An 11374-nucleotide genomic window follows, 5' to 3' on the forward strand; every position below is an offset into this window, starting at 1 on the left:
TTTTCTACTGCTCAGAGACTGTTATGATGTTCTTGTTTCTGCTGTTGCCCCTTCTCGGAGGGCCTTGGGGCTGGATTGGGCATGGGGAAAAATTATATAAAAAGCAATGTGTAATGAATGCACTGTAATTCTGCTCCTTTGTATGTACTGCTACATTGCTCATAAAAAGATAAATAAAAAAAAAAAAAAAATAATAATAATAATAATAATAATAATACTCTGAATGTATCTATTTTTAATCGAACTTTTGAGTGTGTTTCAGCTTTCTGCAAAAATGCATACAAAGTGCAACATAAACCACGCTACATTTACTGTATATAAACTTGATAAGCTCCACGTCTTTGCTATTTTGTTTGACAGGAAACGTTTGAGCTCGAAGGCAGCCCTTGCTATCGCCTGACATAAACTGTTATCGCAGACATTTTCTTTATCAGTTACAACACACACAAATGTGTTTCCTCTGTCAACTGTTGCTAATCTGAACCATTACTTTCCTCTGTTTTTGTCATTTTGTCGTTTTCTTATCTCCCTGCAAGCGGTATCCTGCTGTTTCTCTGAGATGTACTGTGCAGTGCTTTGTTCGAATAAAGATTAAATATATATTTCTGTGAGATGCACATTTATGTTTTTTTTAATTTTTTATTTTAGAGTACTTAAGTTCAACCTCTGCCCACAAAGAGGTGAATGCAACCAGAGCTGTCTAAACTAGAGGAAGTTGTGGTGAGCTGTCTGCACAACACAGACACACAACACACTTCTGCCAAACATAAGAACCACCTCTAAATAAATCCTCTGTACATTCACACCAACACAAACAGAACAAAATGTCTGTCAACCACGCAGGAGTCACATGGAGAAACCGGGTTATACATACTTCCACTTTCCAACAAAGAAAAAAAAAAAAAAAACGAGTCCGCTGAGAGTACATGCAAAAGGAGTTTAATGTTGTATTCCATGCTTTGTATCCTATTTGTGTAAATCGTTATTTTCCATGAGACTCGGTGGATTTGAATACTGTAAATGTAGTGTTTTGGAAACTCACATTATTGGCCTCATTTATATTTGCATCCTTTGAATATAGATTAGGGCTGTCAAACTCATTTTAGTTCAGTTCCACATTCAGCCCAATTTGATCTGCAGTGGGCCGGACCAGTAAAATAATACCAGTGAAAAAAGTAAAATTATATCCTGATCAGGTTTAAGTCTACAAAGTTTCCTTAAAAATCAGAATAACATGAACAACTTGAATTGTCTTAAGAAAAACAAGTGCAATTTGAACAATCTTCTGCCTCGGTTTATCAGTTTATCATTTACACGTGCATTCCAGTCACACAAAACATTTTTCTTTTCTTACTTTTCTTAAGACATTTCTGTTTGTTCATATTTGTTCAGTTTATTTACATTTTTTATATAAGTATAGATCTTATGGTATGGATCTTTTCTTTATGTCTGTTCCTAAAGTTAGAACTGAACTGGGGAAAAAGGCCTTCAGGTTTGGAACGAACGACAAAAAGACCTGAAACTTAAGGATCTGGTTTCGTTGGGTACTTTTAAGAGGATGTTTTACGACTTAGAGAGGGAGACATGTGTCTGCAGATGTTTTACCTGATGCACTTTGTCTTCATCTCATGGGCACTTTTTTGCAAAGTTGACTTTGGAAGGTTTGACTTGACTATGTGTTTTTTATGTATTCGTTTCATGTATGAAAGTCTGTGTCTGTAACTATTTAATGTACTGCTGCCCGTTTGGGCCAGGACACTCTTGAAAAAGAGATTTTTAATCACAATGAGGTTTTCCTGGTTAAATAAAGGTAAAATAAAATAAATTAATAAAAATAGTTTGGTGATGTAAACATTTTAATGTAATTTTACTTCTTTACATCCAAAAAATCAAAGAAAATATTGGGTTGTCATTATTTATAGGTTATTCTGATAATATTTTACTGGTTCTGACCAAGGTTATTATCGTTAACAAAAACTAATGAAATGACAAAAACTGGAATTGTAAAAACATTTTTGTTAACTGAAATAAATAAAAACTATAATTAAAAGAAAAAAAAAAAGCAAAAAACGATAACTAACTGAAACTGTATTGTGTGTTTACAAAACTAACTAAAATGGATAAAAATTATGGATAAAATTTCTTTCATTTTCATCTTTTGTCAATGTCGGATTGATATGAAATCAATTTATTTCCCTCAAGCCCTTTTATCTAGTGTCACCATACAACACTTGACAGTCCGTCACTTGTGTTCACTTGTGGTTTCCAGTCGTCTTCTGGTCCCCACTCTACCTGGAAACATGGAGACTAAAGTTGGGAGAAAGCAGCAGAGTCCTGTCTGGGATTTATTTGAATACGATGACAGAGAAGAAGAGAAAAGAGACCACTAAACTACAACTAAGCATTTAGAAAATAACAAAAACTAATAAAAACTAGCAAACCTGCTCTAAAAACGCATTAAAACGAACTGAATTAGAGAAAAAAAAGTCCAAACTAAATAAAACTAAACTAGAATGAAAAATCCAAAACTATTAGAACCTTGGTTCGGACTAACTTTAAATCTAATTGGACTGGATGTGTCTGTATGTGGAACCTGAATTAAAATGATTTAGACTCCATTTATTGTTAATATCTTCAGTGTAATTTTTGCATTTCACAAATTCATCCCAGGGGCCGGACTGGACCCTTTGGTGGGCCGGATTTGGCCCCTGGGCAGCATGTTTGACAGCTGTGATATAGATAGTTAAACAGACCTAAAATAGACCATATTGTAGGAATACTTTTTAATATTATCACTATAGAACAGATAAATACAGGACATTACAAGTTTGTCAGCTCTCTGTTGATTTCTGTGATGCATATAGTCATTCTGAAACCAACTGAGCAGCCTCCACCTCTTCCCCTCCACCCCTCTGTCTGGCATTTGTAACTCGAGGCAGAGCTGATTCATTCACTTCCTCTTCAACCTGTGTTTAATGCAGAACACCCAAACTCCTCCTTGCAGAAACACACCACGCAAAGCGACAGGAAGTTGCCTTAGAAGCGACTGAGTGAGACAGTTTTTTTTTTTTTTTTCCTTTTTGGGTAAGTTGTACCTCCTTTGCTCATTGACAGATAGTTTTTGAAGGACTCTGTTGCCATCTGCTGTTTGTTTGACCAGTGGGCCTTTCATACAGGTGAGTTTCTGCACAGGTCATTTGCATCCCATTCAAATTGACCACACCCAAATGAAACTCACCTGAATATATTTAGATAAGTTTAGATACTTCCAATCGTATCAAGTACAAGAATGAGAAACCCATTGACATTTGACAAACACCAAAAGCAGACACAAGATTAACAATACACACACGTTTATTTTGCATGTAAAAGAAGAATTTCCTAGAATAGTGATAGAATTTGCATGTTCAATCAGATAAAGCGACGATAATACTTTACAATAAGAAATTTTTATAAACTTTTAAGGGAAGCATTGACCCGCATTATGTCATAAATTCCCATTATGTAATAAAAGTTCAAAATGTAACAAGAATGTCACGTCATCTTGTAATAAAGCTGCATTATGACGCATTTTGTAATAAACTACCTCAATGCATTATGTAGTAAATTTTTTCACATTATGTAGTAAGTTATTACAATTTGAGAAATTTGTTACAAAATGCACTTGAGACATTTTTGTTTTCCAGCGTCAAGTGAAAGACGAGAACGAGGAAGGCGCAGAGAGACGGGGAAGAGCGTTCATGTATGGACTGGAGCTGATCTCTGTGACATAAATGCATAAAACACACAATAAATGTTTGCTGTTCAATCTGAGGGTGTCAAGGAACATTTTTCCAAGATCATAAGATACTGTATCAGACACAACTGACACAGCAATAGAATAATAATGTATTAAATTAATCTTTAAACTGTGTGGTTAAAGTTCTGATTCCATTACCTGTAGCTCCTGTGACTAATTTTTTCTACACTGCTCTGAAATTATATTAATTTGGATTGTTATTACATAATGAACCATGTTGTTACATTTGTTTTTTTTTTTTTTAATAAAAATGTGTCGAGTGCATTTTGTAATAAATTTCTCAAATTGTAATAACTTACTACATATTGTGAAAAAATTTACTATATAATGCGTTGACGTAGTTTATTACAAAATGCGTCAGGTTATTACATAATGCGGCTTTATTACAAGATGACGTGACATTCTTATTACATTTTGAACTTTTATTACATAATGGGAATTTATTACATAATGCGACTCAACAGGGAGGGTCAGAAAAAAAAACAAAAAAAAACCAGATAGTCATTGAATAATCTCTTCAATCTGTTAAAAAGACTTCGTTATACCTTTAAATAATCGAAGAGATAAAGTATAATACAAGGTTCAGATTCCCTTGAGGTGTAACATTCTACTGAATCACACGGGTTGAGAGAAAAGCTATTTCTGCTACAATTAAGCTCTGGGTTGTATGGCATAAACCTGTTATCCACACTGAAATCAAAGAGCGCTAAAGCTGGAGAGCAGATTTCTGTGAGGCCGACTGAGCGGCTGTCAGTTTAAAACAGTCACCTTGAATCGGTTCTCCTCAGGAGTCCCTGATAGATGTCCGATTTTAGGAACCGTGGGTAGCAGTCCCTGGCCATCAGACTGTAGATGAGCTTCTGTGCTGAATCAAACGAAGTCAGGGAAGGCTGGCAGATGTTCTTTGTTATGTTTTCTCTGGTACCACAATCTATGTTGATCTGAAATCAAACATAACATAAGCAACTATTTTCATCAACTTTCACTGTAATAGTCTGAGGGGAAAAGTCTCTTTTGCAATTAAAATTACATTTTCTGGTTTTCCATCATGAAAGACAGAAAATACACAGATTCAAAGCCAACAACTAACTGGCTGATGGCCTGTTGTATTTGGTAACTGTTTTTGTTTTTTTTTTTTAAATTAAGGTTTTAACCCTTTCATGCATGGTGGTCATTACAGTGGACAGCCTTTCAAAGGTCTTCTCTTATGTATTCATAGAGTTTGTTGTTTTAGTTCAGGCTTTAGATTGTCATACGAAAACTGACCGCCTGTTCCACCTCATCTACCGCCTCTCATGTGTTTTCTTTCCATATCTGTCTCGACCTTTTTGCTTGAGTATTTGTTCTTTGTTTGCCCTTTAGTATTAACTCTGTGTCTGTTTTACCCGTTTGTTGTGTGTTCGTCCCTTGGCTGATTATTGTAAAGTGTCTTTGAGTACTTAAAAAATGATGTATTATTATTATAATTATTATTATTATTATTATCTCCCCCAGGAGGTATTGTGATCGTTTTGCTTTGTGTGTTTGCGTTGTTTGTTAGCAGGATAACTCAAAAAGTTATGGATGGATTTTCATTAAATTTTCGGGAAATGTTGATACTGGCACAAGGAAGAAATGATTAAATTTTGGAAGTGATCGGGGGGGCAGATCTGTCTTGGCGGAGGTCTGTGCTCTCCGAGTGCTTTTCTTGTTATTATTATATCAGCCAACACAGTGGATGTACATGCATCATCCCATACACTGCAGTTCATACCATTACCGTAACGTTGCTGTTCTAGATAAACCTGATCTGCACTAACATGTTTGAGTGTAAAAAAAATTGCTAATTGTTATTAGACTGTAATTAACAGGGTTTTTTTTGTTTTTCTACAGAAAAAGTTGTTTTTTTTTTGCATATTATCTCCACGAAGTGAGTAATAACTAGTATTAGAGTATGTTAAAATGTGAGAAAACTTCAGATTAGCAACATTAAAAATGTTTTTATTATTTCATAGTTTTCACACAGTATATCGGTAAATACATATATTTTTGCTTCTAAAATTCAATGCATGGTGTCCAGCTGAGTGGACATTTTTGTAACTTCATGAAAAAAATTCAGTTGCATTGGGTTTTTTTTGATGCCTAAAGAGGAATAAAAACATTCCAGAAAAAAAATCTTGCTTACGGTTCTAATAATTCATGCATGAAAGGGTTAATGATTCCTCATGATTTTCTTTGTTATTTAATGGTTTGCTCTTCAGGTTGCAGTTACCTGTCTCGGCGCTTCTGTTTGGACAAACTCTGAGTAAATCCTGTTGGCAGAGGAGATCATCTCTGGGACCGTCTTGATCTTTTTATACTCCTCACAGGCGAGCCAAAACAGTATGTTCTCCTCACTGTACTCTGACTTCAGGAACTCCCGGAAAGCTATCTGTCCAGCTAGAAATCATACATTCATAAAGTCAGCAGATACTTCTTACTTTTCTGCAAGACAGAGTTGACAGATGCCTCACTGACATTTCTTTTTGTTTGGGATTCAAGGATGAGCTTCTCACCTTTACAAGCGAGGACTTTATCCACAGACTCACCCCAAGTCTCAACATCTTCCAGTGGATCCGTGGGAAAGCAACACAATCTACCCTTGAAAAGAGCATCAAGACCTATCACTAGCCCAGTTTCCTGTAAACTCCACAAATCACACCTAGAGCAAACAACATTCGCAAGACAGATCTTTAAATTATGTGACAGATTATGCTCAAAGACGAACACTTAACATCCGATTCCCTTCATAATAAGCCTGGACAAAAAGGTGCGATGCAAAGTGAGACTTACAGTGAACCTCCTTGGTATTTTCCACATGGCTGCAGTAAGTTGTTGCCTGCTGAAAATGGTAAAGGCCCAAAAATCAAATATGCAGTAACTCACTTTATCGCCATCTCCTCGTCCTCTACGAAGGGAGACAGAGATAAGATCCTGCCAAACTGAAGATGGGGTTGTGATTGTTTGGAAATGAGAGAGTCAAGTGACTGAACAAATCTAAATGAGCCCCCCCCCCCATCACCCATCTGCACCCCTCCCGTGCATGAATGGAATATATGGAAATCTCTATGCAAAGTGTTGTTGTTGGGAGAACAGGGCATCCTCCCATGTCTGTCGGATCTCAGCCGTGATTTAAGGTGACCTCATCTGTCCAGAAATGGGCTGGAAGACACAGAATAGAATAGAATAGAATAGAATAGAATAGAATAGAATAGAATAGAAATTTATATAAAAATGGACATAGTGATAGGTCATCAAAGGTGAAGCCAAAACATCATCATCTCGCCCTGGTGGTTACGTCTCACCTACATTTCCTTTTGTGTTCTCGTCCTTCCTTCTTCCTGTTGTTTTTGTCTGTGTTGTATTCTATACATTTTTGTCATGTTGTTCTGAACTTTGTATAGACTGATGTACTTTCTTGGTCACATGACCATGAAAAAGAGCTTCATTCTTCCTGGTTTGTGCCTAAATAAATAAACCTTCTCCTTGTTCTTTAGGGCTTTGAGCCAAACAAATCCTTGAAGTACACTTCCAATAAATTCTCCTCAAATGTTATTATGATTTTTATAACCCCCTTTTTATTCTAAACAGACTCCAGTGACCCACAGCATTTACCGATCTGAAATGTTTAATAACTTTTCAACAACTAATCCTGTCAATAGAGGTAAATAATTCAGGTAGAGTGTACTTTATCATAGTGAAAGTGATGGTCATTTTCTGTAATATTGTTTCACCATTTAAACCAGTGTTTCTCAAAAAGTGGGGCGGGCCCCCCCGGGGGGGCGTGAAGGCTTGCCGGGGGGGCATGGGATCATTCCTAGGTGTTTATTTTTTCTTCAGGTTCGAACATGTAGCAGGTGGAACTAATGTTTTAGTGTTGGAGCACCCTGGACTCATTTTAAGGATGCACAACAAACAAATCTACTGCCATGATGATCTGTCACTAGACTAGACAAAGAGTTTAGGTTTGGAGAGTGGACAAGGATTTGACTGGAAAAGAAAAATGTGCAATGTTTCTGTTTTTGCACAGTTTGCACAGTTTGTACAGTTTGCATTTTGATGTTCTCAGATGTGCAACGTAAACGGGCTCATTGCAGCCACTGATATTGTTAAAATGTTCATCTTTGTTACCAAAATGTGTTTGTTGTTCTAAAAAATTTTTTTACCTCATTGTCATAGTTGTAAGGTAATTACACATTTCCTATTTTTATTTCGAAAAATAATGTCTCAGGGAGCAGTCTTGTTGAGTTCATTTGTATTGTTCAATCAAAAATCTACGTTATTTTTAATTTGCACAACAAATTACTCAAGGAAAAGCAAAAAGTATTCTTACGATATTGATGTTTCTTTCAATAAAAGTAATAATTGCACCACAGGTACAATGTTGTTGGGGATGAGGGGGGCTTGGAGATTTTTCGTGCTCCAAAGGGGGGCCCGACAGAAAAAGATTGAGAACCACTGATTTAAACCCATAGCCTGACAAATGACAGTGATTGTAGATTAGGGTGGTCCAAAATTTTTTTTTCAGATTCTCTGGATTAGAACCTGCATTTGGTTCCATATCTGGCCAAATTACTTCGGTCCAAATTTTATGCAAATTAATTAATATTTAGAAGTTGCACAGACAGGCGCAGATTGCTCTATATCATATAACAGAACTAGTCAAATGAATAAAGCAGATTAGAATAATTTGTAATTTTATTCTCAAAATCAAACTGCAACTCGCATAAAAATGTTCCTTAGAAAGTCCAGCAACCACTGTTTGTTTATTGAAATGACCAAAAATGTTCCTGTGTTCTTTGACAATTTGTTGCCAGTACTGTTTGTGATCTGCATTTTTTGTTTGGCTACAGTTGAAGTCTGGAATAAGCTCCGCCCCTCTGTCAGTGACATCGTTGACAACTTTAGTGGAATGCCCAGTTTTCTCCTCCTTCTGAAAGTCTGCATCATCAGCCCAGTCTACTGGAGGAACTGTTCAGAATGTTTGAGGCAGATCCAAAGTTTCAAACAAACGCATGGTGCTGGTGGGGACAAAAGCCCTGATCTGCTTCCCTTCACAATCTGATGAATTAAGGACATCCCAACGCTTTAGTGGAACCCAAAGAACCTAAATTTAACATCATGTTGTCAACCATCAGCTGCTTCTGCTCTGGTGTCACACTGGAGTCACAGAATGGACCACAACCAGTTCTACACTCCAGTACCACAGATGTGGGCGGTCTTACTTCATCCATACATTTCTAGCTGAATCCCTCAAACCTTGGTTTTGATAGTACTGCTCTTCTCTTACAGCTCAGCTCGTCTGTGCTGAAAATGAACAATGAGTCCATTTCCAGGAAACTTCCAGCAACTTGTGCAACCTCTAAAACATCTCCTTTTTCTTCCAAATTTTTTCCTAAATCATCTTTTGAATGCCAAAACCTAATGCAGGGTTCTAATTGAGGTTATCTGAAACTTTATTTTTACCAGGATTGTTGGACCACCCTATTGTAGATGCTTCCTTTTAAGTTCAGTTAATGATGAATTTTGAAGAAAAAGCAACTTTTTCAGTTTTGTCATAATCATCTTCTAACCTTTGAATTTACTTTGAGTTTTTATGAACATCTACAGCAAATTAAATGTAGGAAAATACCTGATTTCCACTCATAAATGCAAATGACAGAGGATAAGAGCAAAATAAATGGTGATAAAACCCTCAGGAAAGGTTGAATGTACAGAAAAATCCACTTGGGAGTCAATAAAAGGATAGTTCTAGGTGTCTAAGTGTATTTAATGAGACTGATTTGTGTTCAGCTTGTCCTCTAGTTATCTGATGTACTGACTAGTTGTGGCGCAAACCAATCAAGACTGGATGTACTGGATGTACTGGATGACAAAACCTACATTGATCTGTGATGTCATTTCCTTTTTCCAGATGCACTTCTGTTTATTCCTCTGTTTTCAATCTGCTTCACAACCCTGCCCCTAAACTGAGTCCATAAACCACATCCAGTCATCACTCTACCATCTTACACATAATAATAAAGAGGAGAGGAAGTGGATGAAGCTAAAACACAGGTGTCAAACATGCCAAAACCGGGCCAAAACCGGCCCGCCAAAGGTTCCAGTCTGGCCCGCAAGATGAATTTACAAAAAATGTAAAAATTACCCTGAAGATATTAACAGTCAAGGGGATCAAACTCAAAAATAACAGCATAATAACCTAGAAATAATGACTCCAAATGTTCTTCTTGGTTTAATGTGAGAAAAATCCTATGATATTAAATAATGGCAACACCAATTTTTTTCTCTTTGATTTATAGCAAAGAACATTAAATTCTGATATCCTTTAATAATAAAACGTCAATAACCTGAACAAATATGAACAACCTGAAATGTCTGAAGAAAAATAAGTGTAATTTGAACATTATTCTGCCTGTTTTGTGTCTTGGTAGATCTGATCTGTAATGCACATGTAGAAATCATAAGTTGAGGCATGATATTGATCAAATTGTACTTATTTTTCTTCCGAAATTTCAGTTTTTCAGGGTTTTCACATGTTTTTTCTTTTGGATAGAAATAGTTTCATCATTTAATGTTATGTTTTTTGCACTGAAAAATTTGGAGTTGTCATTATTTATAGGTTATTATGCTATTATTTTACTGGTTCGGCCCACTGGAGATCAAATTGGGCTGAATATGGAACCTGAAAGAAAATGAGTTTGACAGCCCTGAGCTAAAAGGTAAAGTTATGAGAAAAAAAAAAAAGAAGTTTGGGGCTGGCTAATGTTAGCTCCCAGTGCATCTACCAAACTGGACTTTTAAGGATTCCCCCGAGAATAAAGGCTTTTATGAGGTGTTTCACAACTTCATGTTTCATTTGTCAGCCCTTTATCTGTGTAATCCAGTTTAGAGGAAAGTAAAGAAAGTAATGATTTATGTCAACAAACAGCCCAGCAAGAAGTGATGTGATGCAGTGTTAAAAGGACCATGGAGTTAAGGAGTATTTAAGGCTCGTAAAAGCGCTATCTATGGAAAATGTGATTGAATTTACCCCCTCTGAAACCAAACAGATGCTTTTACCAAAGGAAGAAAGGTACAGTAAATGAGAATATAGGCTCTACACTGGAACACATTTCCTGTAGAATTTACTGTAAATACCAGGCAAAAAAATTGCCAAATAAGTGCTGTAAAATTGTTTGCTAATTATTTTAAAAATAATTACTGGATTCTTTTTACAGGTTTTTGTTGTGTATAAATTACAGCAATGGAGTGTCGTTTTATATTAGAAACAACCATTAATTGTGTTTTAGGTTTTTTTTTTTGTTTTGACTCCAGTTTGACTGTAGCTGTGCTAATGGTGCTAACAGCGCTAACAGAGCCTGGACTATCGGAGGCTGTCAAGGGACGATTTGAGTCTCTGGACCATGTGAGTTGCGTATAGAAGGTATACTGTCTAAACTTAAGAGCAATATTTAATTTTAAAAAATGGGGCAGAGCTGTTGTGTGATTGTATTTTCAGGTTCTTAAAGCAGTGGGAGCTATCGTTTTACAGACACCGAAAGACAAAGTAAAGAG

General features: G+C 36.2%; 1 protein-coding gene across 2 annotated transcripts; it reads right to left on the reverse strand.

The window, feature by feature from the left end:
- Positions 1 to 4192: 4192 nt before the first annotated feature.
- rgs1 (regulator of G protein signaling 1) lies at positions 4193 to 6777 on the reverse strand. Of its 2 annotated transcripts, none has more exons than XM_030161421.1 (4): positions 6704 to 6777; positions 6334 to 6413; positions 6051 to 6217; positions 4193 to 4740 (listed from the first exon to the last, which is right to left on the reverse strand). In XM_030161421.1, the coding sequence occupies exons 1-4, from the start codon at positions 6712 to 6714 to the stop codon at positions 4564 to 4566; spliced, it is 435 nt and encodes a 144-aa protein (XP_030017281.1). In that variant the 5' UTR covers positions 6715 to 6777; the 3' UTR covers positions 4193 to 4563. The 2 variants fall into 2 exon arrangements, with proteins under 2 accessions (XP_030017281.1, XP_030017280.1); XM_030161420.1 differs by having other exon boundaries at positions 6334 to 6418; positions 6611 to 6742.
- Between the last annotated feature and the right edge of the window lie 4597 nt (positions 6778 to 11374).

The sequence above is a fragment of the Sphaeramia orbicularis genome, chromosome 17 (assembly GCF_902148855.1).
Source record: "Sphaeramia orbicularis chromosome 17, fSphaOr1.1, whole genome shotgun sequence".
Lineage (NCBI taxonomy): Eukaryota > Metazoa > Chordata > Actinopteri > Kurtiformes > Apogonidae > Sphaeramia > Sphaeramia orbicularis.

Coding starts and splice junctions, on each gene's coding strand:
- rgs1 (XM_030161420.1), bottom strand. CDS start 6,637: ATGTGGAAAATACCAAGGAGGTTCACT. Junction 6,419..6,610: donor AAATACCAAGGAGGTTCACT/GTAAGTCTCACT, acceptor GCTCTTTTCAAG/GGTAGATTGTGTTGCTTTCC. Junction 4,741..6,050: donor AAACAGAAGCGCCGAGACAG/GTAACTGCAACC, acceptor GTTTGATTTCAG/ATCAACATAGATTGTGGTAC.